Here is a 14,425-nt window from a genome sequence, read left to right as displayed (position 1 = left end):
AATACCGAAACTATACACATCACTACTCATGTTTAAATCACCTGTTATCAAGATGTATAGTATTATTAGAGCACTCCAAAATATGTAAAAATAGACATTTTTTTTAGAAAAATATATAAAAGAAAAAAAAAATTGTAAAATAATGAACTATGGGTTCTCTATTTTATTTTCTTTACCCATTGTTATAATGTATTCTTTAGGTTTAGAGATTAGGGTTTTGGCCATGTGAGTAGTGTGGTTTGAGACTATTTTAATTAGAGTAATGATACGTGCACCCAAAATATGTACACAAACATTATACACAGTGACGTAGCAGTTTAGTCTAGCCAATTACTTTTATCAAAACTCAGAACCACTGTTTTTAAAAACAGTGATCCGTCACTGTGGTTAATGTTTGTGTGGATATTTTAGGTACACATATTACGTATTCAGTATGTAGTTTCAGTAATTATTCAAATCATACTCACATTGTATATGACTTTAAACTGCACTGCATCACAATGTGTGTGGTGCGGTCTATAATTTAACATTAATTTTTTTTAGTAATATTCTATATCCATGACATTTAAACATAAATAGTTTAATACTAAACTTAAATAATACTACCAAAGTTTCAAAACTAACAATACAACCAAAGTTTAAAAACACATGAAAAAATTAAATCTTAAATTCAAATTTTAAAATGATAAAATTTAAATATAAGTTGATATATTTATAAAGATATGGTGCAGCTTGAACTACAAACAAAAAATCTCAAACCACAAATAGCATCTCACCATGTTGTTTGGGAAAAATACAACCCACACCGCACCACAAAAGGTTTACAACCGTGCGGTGCGGTGTGGACAGTTTTGCGGGTTGGTGATTTTTATTGAATACTCCTAGAGATTACTATTTATCTTATAATTTATTTTAATAATATCTTTCTCCTTTCTCCTCCTTATTTTATATTTGAAATGAATAAAATAATAATAAAACAATAAAATAATATAAAGAAAATGTAGAGAAATCAATTTAAATTGTAAAGAATAGAGTATTATAAATTATAATAGATACAACTTTTTAAATAATGACAGGTTTAGACTTAAAATTAATTGATGCTATAAGTATAAGGTAAGTATTTCTAGATATATGTAAAAAAAGTACAGAAATGTATAAGTTTAATTTGAAAGATATAATTTTTAAAATAGAACTAGGATTACAATCTTACTTATAATCAATCAGCATAATATGCTTAATAGAATAACAATTTCTTTTTCTTATATATAAAAACCGTGTTTCTTGTATTGTTTCATTTGGAGACAATTTTTACTACTAAGAAATAAAAACAAGTAAGTGGTATGTGAGTATCTTCAATGGAGTGACAAAAATGTAGTGCATTGTTATATTTAGCATATTTTAACAAAAATATCACTCTAATGATGTTCTAAAAATATCACTCTAATGATGTTCTAAAAAGTGTGTCAAATTTGGCACATGTTAAAAGTATGTCAAATTTAGCATAATGGGTCAAATTTAGCCCAACAATAAATGAATTTTTTTTTATTTACTGTATTGCCACTAATTTATTAGTTAATAATTAATGACTAACCATATTTTTTTTTTAAAATGAATTTTTTTTTTGTATATTATCAATAAATATTAAATGAATAACTGATTTTTAATTTGTATTTTGTGTATTGGAGCACTATTGCAAATATTGAGTCAAATATAACATTGACTCATTTTTTATAGCAAATTTGATACAAAATTTATTTTTTATATAAAATTTACATCTTGCACTGAAAATGATAAAAAAAGATCAAACAAGTAATGGAATAAAACATACTATTTAAAACTTTGGTCGGTGGTCAATGGTTGAACCGCTCCATTAGTGATAAGTCTTACTCTGGTCTTTATTTATTTGAGGGAACACAAGCTGATACCCCAAACAGGGTACAAGTATTCTTCGAGTCAATACAAAACTCCAATTGCCTTTCAGCTTTTCATTCCACATACCCATAACAGAAATTACACAATAGTATTTATATGTCCAAACTACCAAGCTAAACATTTCAACAGAAATAACAAAATCAGTTACTCTCCCTAGCGTCTCTCCATCCTCACGAAGTCAGTTAGCCATCGGGGTCTCACGCGAGTTCGCCGTCCACGCGCACCTTCCTCTTCCCTCTCTTCTTTCGGTTTGGTTTCTTTCCTTTCTACCTTCTTCGCGGTTCGGGTCACTCTCTTGGGCTGAGGACTCTATCTAGCCTTTGATTCCTTTTTGGGATAACTTGAAAAATACCCAGTTTTAGGATTAGTTAACTAAAAATAGCTACTAATAATATTTAGTTGAATATTACCCACTTTTTAAAGCACATTTCCCATATTACCCTTAAAACACTACTAGAAGTCCAATGTAAAAATCTCAATCTTTGCCACTGTCGTGTCATTTACTTCCCTCTTTAAATAATATTCCACAGTCAGTTCCAGTAGACCACTGTATAATGGGTAGAGTCATTAATAGTTTGAGTATTAATCTAAGAGTTTTAAAAAGTGGGTAAAAATTAAAGAGGTTAACTTGAATTGGGTATTAGGTGTAATTTTCCCTTCCTTTTTGAATTGTTTCATAGTCTAACTCTATTGGGCTCTTGTAGTGGGTTGGGCTATCATAAGCACTACTCTGCCTTCAGTCTTAATTCCCATTTGTTTAATGTGTGCTTCACATTGAATATACACTAAAAAAACACAATCAAACGAAAATAAGTTATATAAAAGAAACAATATCATCCCAACTACTATGATATACAATGAGTTGAGGTCATCTTTTAGTTATTAATAACTCTAAAATAGTATTGGTTTTATATTAACATTTAATGACAGAGCTGGGGAGTAGGAAGGAAGGCCATGGCCAAAAAAAAGTATAATGCATTTTTGTAAAATTTAAAAAAAATATATTTGTATTAATTGGTATTGTCCTCAAACTAAAAAAACTTTTCTATATTTAAGATTTTTTCTTGCATTATGTCATATATATATATATATATATATATTAGACATTGTATTAATGTGCTCATATATCAATATATGAAAGTGAGGAGATGATATATTAATGTGCTCAAAGAAAGCAATGCGAGAAGATGATATATGAGAATATGAAAGAAAATTAAAATCAAAATTATGTAATATAATAAAACAAATAAAATTTTACAAGCTATTCTTTTGGTATTACATAATACAATTTATATTGTATCATATAATACAAGACAATACAAAAGCTCTACCGAAATTCATATACGGTGCAACGAACATACTCTTAAAAAAATATACCGAAACATAAAATGAAAATAAAATTCACATTTCGAACCATAAGATAAGAAAAATGATTTGTTCCAAAAATACAAATCTTTGACAAAATTTTACAAAAACACCACAACCTTAACTTTACTTTTGTGGTTGAGTAGAGGCCCGGCCCATTTTATCAAAAGCCTCTCCGATAGTGGATGAGGCTGGTCCATTGCCTTTCGGCCCGTTAACATATCGGGAAGAAAAACACCAAAGCTGTACACGTCAGTACTCGTGTTTAAATCTCCGGTGGTGTTCAAAATGTCTATTATTATTATTATTATTATTATTATTATTATTAGATGTAATGATATATACATCTAAAATATACACTCAAATATTACATACGGTGATATGCTAGTTTAGTTGAGCTAATCATATTTATTAAAATTGGCTCCCACTGTTTTAAAAAACAGTTACACGTCACTGTGTGTAATATTTTGATGCATATTTTTTGTGCACATATCATTAAATTTTATCAATATGATCAAACTGACCTATATAATTGAGGGTAATTTGGTCATATTGATCAAATTTAAATTCAGAGTACCAAAATATATATGATTTTAAATTACAGAGTAGCAGATGAGCATTATTAAAAATATAGGATATCAAGTTTGTATTTTGATAAAACAAATGACACAAAATAAGTATTTACCTTATTAATTTCATAAATTGAGTTGTTAAATTTTATTACTATAGATTTACTTCTGTAGCACACCCAACAAAAAGGGGTACATTGGTGTAACTCTTTTTTTTTTTTTGGCATGTGAATAGTTTTAATTTTAGGTTTTTTATATATGAGGGTGCATATTATAATTATTTAAAACATATTTCAAATTTTGTAGAAACAGACTATTGAACTATGTTTTCGACATAATAAATTATTTTTAATTTTATTTAAATTTGTAGGATATTATAAATAACTACAATGTACACATTTATTAACTCATCAAAAAATAATTGAGCCCTAAACTATGTGGTGGCTCTCTTTAACTCATCAAATTACTAAACACTTTCAATTCTACTACCCTCATCAGTCTCTTTTTACAATCATTATTATCACTTCTTGATGTCCTTGTTGTGTTCACATAATATATACTGGGAGCTTCTTAGGGAGGGACATCAGTTTTCCTCTTACTGTAGTAGCGTTTTCTATTTTCAGTACCTAAAAAAATTATAACTCAAATTTTTTTATATGATAGCGTACATGATAATTATAGTAGGTGTCTTGCCAATTTTCAAGAAATTCTGAATAATTTACAATGGCGAAATCAAAGTTCAAACAATCGGTTTTCCACGCGTATAAAAAAAATTAAACACGCGTGCAATTGATTGTTTGAACTCTAATTTCGACGCCGTAAATTATTCAAAATTTTATGAAAATTGATAGAATGCTTGTTATAACTATATTATGTACGCTATCATATAAAAAAAATTAGATTATAATTTTTTCAAGTCCCAAAAATAGAAAACGCCCTGTAATAGGGGGAAAAGTGATCCCCTACCTAAGAAAATTCCTATTATACATTAAAAAAAAATCCATTTTTAGAAAACATCAATATAATGTTTTATAAGTTATGAGTTAAACAATCAAAACCAATACTCTATGTTACATTGAACAAAAAAATATTAAATAAACTTCAACACATACTAATGATCACAAATAGTTATTATGTTGCAAACCATTTATGGTGATTATGGAAAAAAAAAAACACCTTACTAATGAATCTAACTTGTAATTAAACATGCTGTAAAACATAAGGAAGAAAGTCTCTTCTCTATAAATAAAAATGTATATATAATTCAGTTTATTATTAGTAGTAGTATTACTTACCTGGGATATTATGAGCAGGGCTTTCTGAATTTTTCTGAGCTTTATTGAGAAGAAAATTTAGAAAGATCAAGTGAAAATTATAGCAAAGGAAATTAAATCAGATTAGAAGTAGGCATATTTTTGAGTTGTGAAAGAGACAATTCCTAATCAATTTTAATTGGTCAATGGTCAACGGTCAACGGTTACCGCCCCAGTAGAATATAAAGTCTTACTTTGGTCTATATTTATTTAAGGGAAAACTACTTTTTTTTCTTATTTTCCTTTTGTTATATGTGTTTTCACATTGAATATATACATTAAAAAGCAATAAAAAGAAAATAATGTATATAAAAGAAATAATATCATCCTAACTACTATACATTAATGACTCGAGGTCTTCTTTTAATTATAAATTAATTACTCATCAACCCATATCCAAACAATATTTGGACAATGCCATTAAATATATGTATATATATATATATATAATATCCATTAATTAACCTATGTATATAATTTTTTTAATAGTTAATAAAACTAAACAAAAGATCTAACAGTTAATTATCAATAAACAAATATCAACTTAATTATATACTAAGTAATAAATAAATAATTACTTCATTAAGTAAAATATGAGAGATTTGAAATCGTCCTAAATGACTGAGTTTTCCGAGTTATGTATGAACCAATGGAGCAAGACTAAAAATAGAAGGGACAAAAAAAATCAACAAAAATTATTCTAATATATAAATGAATAATTTTCTTTTAAATTTTAGAGGGGTTAATATGTATTTTTATATATATTTTAAAAAATATAAATAAAAAAGTTGGGAGGTCATCGCCACCCCGGTCTCCTTAGTTCCATCATGGTATGTATGAATCCAAGAATAATTACAAACTGACAAAAATAATATATAACAAAGTAAACACAAAAAATGTGTAGTTTTGTAAAGTTTCAACATGACATGATAGTCTTAGTTAGACTTGCTCTCTTGAAAATGTGGTTTTCCAAGCTTCCTTTGGATATGGCCACCACTGCGATCTCTATGGATACACATTTTTCCTATTGGGAAGGGGCCCTGCGGGGACCCGCTTCTAATGGGGCGGGGAATCCCCGTCTAAATGAGGAACGGAGCCGGGACAATGATACTTTTCAATCCTCGAATGTTAAATGGGACGGGGACGGAGATAGTACTCCCCGCCCTGACGGGGCCCGTTTAAATTTTTATATATTTTTGTAATATTTTATATGTATTTTACATATTTCTTTATGTGTTTTTGTGGTATAGTAGTAAATTTTTCAATATTTTAAATTTTATTTAGGATAGTGTTTAATATTTTAAATAATAAATATTGTGCAATATTTTAATTTACATATAATTTACGATTTTTATTTTAACATTTTAATTAAAAATATATTTTTTAAATAAATGGGTTCCCCGTCCCAATAAGGGATTCCCTACCCCGTCCCCGACGGGGAATGCGGGAATGGGGCGAGGACGGGGATTAGAAATATAAACGGGGATGGGAACGGGGGAGCACTCCCCGCCAATTCCCCGCCTTGTGTGCATCACTAGCAGTCTCCCCTAATTTTGTAAATATATAGTGTTAATTGACGTTTTTATTGACGAGAACTAAAGGTATTAGTTAATCACTAACAGTTACATGTCTCATCTTTTCGATATTTAACTGACGATGTTATCGTAGATTGACGCTAATGCAAGGACTCTAGGTGTTACCAGTAAAAGCATCAGTCACTTGGCTAACGCTTAAAATCTTTAACGTCACTCATGAACTAACGCCAAAACAACTTTGGAGTAGTCTAATTAACATATATAATAAAAATCTGTCAAATATTTATTACATAAACTGTAAATAAGATTTTTTTATTTACTTGAACGGAATGTAAATTTCTCTATGTAGAAGTTAGAACTTTGTATAAATCTCTTTATAAAATATAAATAACTTGTATGATTCTACTAGGATTTAAGATCAATAACAATTAAATAGAAAGCAAAATATAAATAACCATTAACAATTATACCTGAAAGTCTTGATAGGTATAAGAGGACTTATTAAACCTTTTAATGACCAGAGCGGTATTCCAAAGACATTAGTAAAGGGAGGATAGGTGTTGGGATTGACCAGTCTTTCATAACATCCCCACCTTTTATATAAGAAATTATCTAAATATATATAGACTGTAGAGGCTTCACTTTAAGCTTTATCGGTGGGGCTCTCAGTGTTCTCGACCCGTAAATAATATTCAATGCAATTTTTTTTTGACCCTCTATATTGTAGCTATTTAGAGCATCCTGCAAATTTTCAGAAAATTCCGAATAGTTTACAATACCGAAAACTAGGTTCAAACATTTGTTTTCCACGCGCATAAAAAAAATTAGTCATGCGTGGAACAACATGTTTGAACTTAGTTTTCGGTACTGTAAACTATTCGAAATTTTCTGAAAATTTGCAGGATGCTCTAAATAGCTACAATATACACGATCATACAAAACATCATGCCAAAAACTGTTCACGAATCGATAACATTAAGAGCCCTACTGGTATGGCTTAAAATGAAGCTCCTATGGGAGAATTGTCCTGTATACATATACATGTATATATATAATTAAGTAGTTCACTTTAGTGTAGAGTATTACTACTATTTGGTTTTATTTCCCTTTTGTTTAATGTGTTTTCACATTAAATATACACTAATTAAGAAACTACCAAAAGAATATAATGTGTATAAAAGAAACAATATCATCAAATGATAGAACTGGGGAGTAGGAAGGCCATGGCCCCCTGACTTTAAAAAAAAAAATAGTATAATGAATTTTTGTAAAATTTGAAAAATATATATTTGTATTAATTGGTATTGTCCCCAAACTAAAAAAAAAAAAAGAACTTCTATATATAAGATTTTTTTTCTTGTATTATTTGTATTCTAACTATATGTAGCATACCGTACTATGTTATATGTATACATATATATTTTATTTAGATATAATATTTATGTGTTCATATATCAATATATCATAAATTTAGTAAAAAAAAATTGTTATACATAATTACATATATGCGTTAGAATAATTTTTGTTTGGAAAAATAAAAAAATAAAAAAATTGCCTCTTCATAAATCCGGATTCAGGTTTTAATTTTTATTCTTCATCTCCAACCTTTTATACAAAATATTAGATGAACACTATATTTTATTATCAAAGTTTTTGCAATAAAATGATATGATTTTAGTAACAATATAAATATTGTGAGTACTCAAAAAAAAAAAATTTGGGTACTCAATAGAAATATTCAAATACTTAAAAAAATGAAGTAAAAATACTAAGAATTATAGTGATTCAGCAAACAAAATTTCTACGTCGTCTACTTGAGTCTGAATTGTGATTTGATTTATCTTGATATTTGGATCACTTATTTATTAGAAAAGAAGGTGTCCCTTAAAATATGCGGTCATCATCTGATTGTTAAACCAGATAATTAAATCATTAATTACATTAAATACAATAATTTATACTATATTTGAAACATGCATTAACTACACTCTTTAAGGCTACTCGAGCGTTTTTTAACGTTGGCCTAGACTTAAGAGTCGTTTGAGTTTCGTACAAAAATTGTGCGATGTCTATTTATTGAAGTAGTCGCGCATTCACACAATATAAGATTCATCGTGCAAGCTCATATCTTCAGATAAACAAGTTTGCGCATAAAAATTATAAAACTTGCAAGGTGCCCTAACAATGTGTGCGCATCTCGCAAGAAAGGATGGCCAACTTGCTTCTGCATGTTTCTCGCAAAGAAAATATCTCGAGTTGTCTTAAACGTGTCTCGCGTATTTGATGACATAAAGGATAAGTAAAATCGCATAACAATATAACGCAAGCTGTCCAAAACATGTCTCGTGTTCTTAGAGATGTAAATTGGCGAATTGAATCACGTAATTATAAGACGAAGTCGTAATCGCGCACTGGGTAAAAATACCCTATAATAACATAACACATTTGGAATGAAGAAAAAAATACCAAGTTAAAATATAGTAAATATAAGGTTATTAAGATAGACAAAGTGAATTACAAAATTCTATAAAAAAAAAAAAATAGTAAAAAGAAAACCGATGATTTAGGTGGGAACAACACCAATGTATGTAATGAATTTCATATGGAGCTCAAGTACTGTCATCAATAGCCAATTTATAGTATAAAGAGAAAAAGAAGAAACTTAAGTTGGCATTACTTACAACTCTTATCATAAGTTACAAGAAGAAAGTGGGCAAAAAGAAGAACAAAAAAAAAAAAAAAAAATTGTCAAACTCAATGACACAACAAAAGATATGATAAAATTGTTTTTATTTACCTTTTTTTTTTTTTTTTATAGGAATCAAACTAATGTCGATAAGCAGAAGAAGTAGTGCCATTGGCCCCATGCCTATGAGAAATTGGGGATTTATTATGACGATAATTAAATGTAGAAGTAGAAGGCTGTTCTTGACGATTAGGTTTCTTCTCTTTTATGACGACTTTAAAGTCATTGATTTTCTCCAACTTATCCAAGACTTCATCCATGGAAGGCCTGGATTTAGGGTCTGATTCAAGGCATTCTAGTATGAGCCCAGCAGCTTGGAATGCACCCTTTAACGGGTACTCGTCTCCGAGCCCTTTATCCATTATCTTTTTTAGTTTCTTCCTATCTGTGAGAGAAGGTTTTGCCCAATCCACCAAAACGTGCTCTCCTGACGGCCTATTCGTGTCGAGGGCACGAAACCCCGTCATTAGCTCCAGCAACACTACGCCGAAGCCAAACACGTCACTTTTCAAGTATAGATGACCTGTTTCATATATAAAATGAATAATAATGTTCGAAAGATTATTTTGTAAAAAATTATCAATTTATGCAAAAATTAAAAATTATAATTATTATTGGTCATTCTTTAAATCTAAGTTTACAATTAATATATTTTTGTATGATTACTTAAATTATTTAAGTCACTATTTTTGTCATCACGACTGAATTGAATTGTTATAATCAGTCTTCTTTACCACATATTTTGGTTCATATAGATCTCAATAATTTTCTTTTATGCACTTCTCGTTTTACGAGGATAATATATATATATATATATATATAAAATAAAATCTGCCTAAAGTGTCAAATGTTTTAGTCTGAATTTGGTAAGAGTTATAAATATGAGTAAATTTTACATTGTAATAAAATATAATATTTTTTGGTTTCATATTTAGAAAATATGCCTCCATATAATAATAATTATGTTAATATTAAATATACTTACATACTGAATATTCAAGATAAAATTAATTATCACTTTAGACTTTTAAAATAATTTTGTATATTTCAAACATTATATAAATCTTGTAGTTATACATTTATATTAATTTTGTTTATACATTAAATTAGACATATTTTATCAATTATTATTTAATTTAAATTTAAATGTGTATATTTCTAATATTTTATAAAAATAATTCCATTAAGTTATAAAAATATTTTGTCAAGTTTGACTGTATATATACGTATTTATATGTATATGTATAGATATATATATTACCAGTTGCTACGTATTCAGGAGCCGCATAACCATACGTGCCCATGATACGAGTTGTCACGTGCGAGTTGCCATTTACTGGGCCCGCTTTTGCAAGCCCAAAATCTGAAAGCTTTGCATTATAGGCCTACCAAAAGCATATATAACAAAAAAAATGTTTAATTATTTCATCTTAATATAATAATAATAATAATAATAATAAATATTAAAAAATGTTTATATCTTTTTGGATAGAAACCTAGACTCATTTTGGTCCAAAAAAAATTTTAAACTAAAATTATAAATAATTTACCAAACTAATAATTTAAAACAAAAACAAAATTATTTTGCTTAACAAATGTGTTGTTATATTCAATTTTTTCTTCATCAAAATTGGGTTTAGGAGTTTATTTAAACCATTTTACAAAACACATAGTCCAAAAAAGAATTTATCAAAACACAGGGTTCAAATAGGTAATAGGACAAAACACAAAGTTTAAAAAAGTATAAATCCTCACAAAAAAAAAATTAAGAAAAATAGAGAAAGAATAAACTTACTGCATCCAATAAAATGTTGGATGTTTTAAAGTCTCTGTAAATGACAGACTTCTCAGAGTTGTGCAAGAAGGCAAGGCCTCTTGCTGCACCTATTGCTATGTGAAGCCTTGTGCTCCATGATAGTGGTTCTGCACCTTCTGTTATTATCCAAACCAAACCAAATCCAATCCAATCCACATTAATTTCAACTACTAATATCTTTATTCTTTCTAATCATTTTCTAATAAATAATGAGTCTATTTTATAAAAAAATTATTAAAATTAAATCAGACTGTAAAATGATTTCAAAAAATAGATCATTTGGCCAAGAAACCCTTTTATATTTATAAAATAGCCTTCTCGAGATAGTATCAAGTGTGTACGAACAAAATATCGCGAGTGTGTCGGTAAGGTTAATTTAAAAAAAAAAAGGTTAATATTATAAAATAATCTTTGTTAAAAAAAAATTGTGAAACACTCCACATAAAAAGAAAAAGAAATCTTACTTCTAAAAAGGTGATTTTCCAAGCTTCCTTTTTGCATGTATTCATACACAAGAAGAAATTGATTTTCTTCCCAACAATATCCTAAGAGCTTGACAAGGTTTGGGTGACTAAACTTCCCCAAGAATTTTACTTCGGCCTGCAATTAATAATATATTCAAAACTCTAAAAATCATCATTTTATTAAATAATTATAATTTTGCATGTTATATATAATATATATGTTTAATATAAACTCATTCAATAATGGAGAATTTAAATATAGACAGAAAGAAAAACATAAGAAGTTAAAAATATGCAAAAATTTAATATATAATATTGATTTGGTTTCATTAATTTATTAGCTCTATAATTCATGTTTGACCCAACATTTTAACAACTTAAACAATATTATACTATAGTGAGAGAAGATAATTAAAAATATATATATGTATATAAGAATATAAATGTGATTAATATATATCATCATATGTGCATTCTAATTTTTTTTCAAGTATATTAGACAATGAATGAAGCTTCAACCCCTGCTCAATTTTTTACTTTAATTAAAAATAAAATCTTTAAAAAAATATTCTAATATTTACATTTAAGCCCTCCTAAAATATTAAAATTTTAAATAGCCCTCTAGAAAGAAGAAGGATTAAAATTCTTACCCTAAATATACATTTATATATAAATTCATATAGGCATTGTGAATTTTCTAAGAAAGCCATATATAATATTGTATAGTATGGTGGTTTCTTAGCTGGTTTTGTGGTTTTCACTTGTCAATGTCAAGTAAATAACTTTTTTTTTAATTTTAATTTTATTTTTATTTTTCTTTCCACATAATTATTGGTGTTGATGACTTTTGTTTTTCTATTCACACAAGGGTACGGCCAAATTTATATTTATCATACAACATTTTAATAATCAATTTCCCACCAAGCAAATAATAATAATAATAATAAAACATAAAATGTGAAATTACGTACCTGCCACTCCCTAAGGCCTTGAGCGCTATCGGGGTTGGACTTCTTGACGGCCACAGCTACGCCGACGCCGACCTTGGAGGGTGCATAGGTCTTTTCATCTAACCAGCCTTTGAAAACTCTTCCGAAGCCACCTTCTCCCAAAACGGTGTCGGGTCGAAAATCTCTGGTCGCCTTCTTCAGCTCAGCCAAAGTGAACAGTTTCAAGTTTGGTGTTATCACTTTCCCAATAGATGTCGTTTCGACTTTAATCTCGTCGTTTTGATACTCACCGCCATTACTACTACTACTACTACCAATCTCCAGTACACCACCACCACCACCAAATTTGCCTCCTAATCCAATTTTCTCAGGTTGGTTTTTCTTTGTTTCTGCAACATATGTATATATATATAGATTGAAAGATCAGATCCATGTGTTTGGTTGGTGAGAAAATTAATAAAAGAAAGTTATGAGGAACATACCACGAGTAGGATTATTGAGAATCTTGCTAGTATTGCCTGGGGTATGATTATTGACTGGAGTAGTTCCAAAACAATTTCCCATGATGATGATGATGATGATTATGAGTAGTTCCAACTATGTTATATGTTTATATATATCTATATATATATATATATATTCCAATCTGATGATATGTATATATATATGGAGTACCAAGTTCCTGGAAAGAACCAAGAAAGATCCCAATATTGAGAGTTGTGGCACTTTTTTTCTTCTTCTTCTTAAAATTTGGGAGAGAGAGAGAATTATCAAGCTTATGTATAAATATATATATAAAAAAATATTATTATGTATATTATTATGATGATCAAAGTATTAATGATAGAAGAAAGGTCTTGGGTTATAAATTAATAAGTCAATAGTACTAACACCAACTATTAATTGCCACGTACATATATATGTGTATATATACAGGTGTGGCAAGTGGGTCCACGCGTGGAGACAAATTCTTCTATGGTTTTGACAATTTTTTGTGTAGACAAATTCAATTCAACTAAACCCCTTAAATTAAGGGTCAAATTTAATTTATTAAAAAACAAAGAAAGAAGGACAGTATATACTCTTACTAGGTTTACTAGAAAGAAAGAAAAAAAATGATAGTACTAACTTAATGTAGTAAGGAAAGTCTTAGTTAATTTTGAAATTTAGTTTTCGGTATTGAAAAATTATTCGAAATTTCTCGAAAATTGGTGGGATATCTGCTATAACTACAATATACATTGTCAAATAAAAAAATTATGATAATTTCTCTACATACCAAAAACAGAAATGTCCTAACGTAGGAGCTAAACTGACACATATACTATATAATTTTCGTTATGGAGAAAAAATGTAGGTTTTTTTAAAATTAAATTCACCTTTTGTTTTTTAATTATATATATATTATATATATAATGATTGGTTTGTGATAATAAAACTTCTTCATTCAACTTTATGATAAGGAAATTAACTAACTAATATGGTGGGATGGGACTTGGTTGATTAATGTGTTTTTTTGAAAAGGTTAGTTTTTCTTGTGGAAAAATAAAAAAAATGTATAAATATAATTATAATTGACTGTCCAAAAACATTTATATATAAATATATTTCTATATTCCAAAATATTTATTACCACTTAGGAAGCTACTCTAAGCAAATTAGACCAGTTTGTGAGAGTGATGGGATTCATAAAGGAAAAGAAAATTAAAAAAAATGGTAGGGTTTAATTTAAAAA

General features: G+C 28.2%; 1 protein-coding gene across 1 annotated transcript; it reads right to left on the bottom strand.

Annotated features, from left to right (window-relative positions):
• Positions 1-9,276: 9,276 nt before the first annotated feature.
• On the bottom strand, positions 9,277-13,459 carry LOC133807220 (probable serine/threonine-protein kinase PBL11). Its single transcript, XM_062245405.1, has 6 exons — positions 13,173-13,459; positions 12,712-13,079; positions 11,741-11,876; positions 11,256-11,392; positions 10,722-10,845; positions 9,277-9,983 (listed from the first exon to the last, which is right to left on the bottom strand). Exons 1-6 carry the CDS (start codon positions 13,252-13,254, stop codon positions 9,541-9,543), a joined length of 1,290 nt encoding a protein of 429 aa, XP_062101389.1. The 5' UTR covers positions 13,255-13,459; the 3' UTR covers positions 9,277-9,540.
• Positions 13,460-14,425: the final 966 nt, after the last annotated feature.

This window comes from Humulus lupulus, chromosome X (genome assembly GCF_963169125.1).
Source record: "Humulus lupulus chromosome X, drHumLupu1.1, whole genome shotgun sequence".
In the NCBI taxonomy this organism is placed as follows: domain Eukaryota; kingdom Viridiplantae; phylum Streptophyta; class Magnoliopsida; order Rosales; family Cannabaceae; genus Humulus; species Humulus lupulus.
This window is presented reverse-complemented; position numbering and strand designations above follow the sequence as displayed.

Bases quoted from the DNA above. Each gene is read 5' to 3' on its own strand.
- LOC133807220 (XM_062245405.1), bottom strand. From the start codon at position 13,254: ATGGGAAATTGTTTTGGAACTACTCCAGTCAATAATCATACCCCAGGC. The intron at 11,393-11,740 runs GTAAGATTTCTT...GGATAATAACAG, and splicing joins GGAAAATCACCTTTTTAGAA to AAGGTGCAGAACCACTATCA. The intron at 10,846-11,255 runs GTAAGTTTATTC...TGCTTTTGGTAG, and splicing joins CCAACATTTTATTGGATGCA to GCCTATAATGCAAAGCTTTC.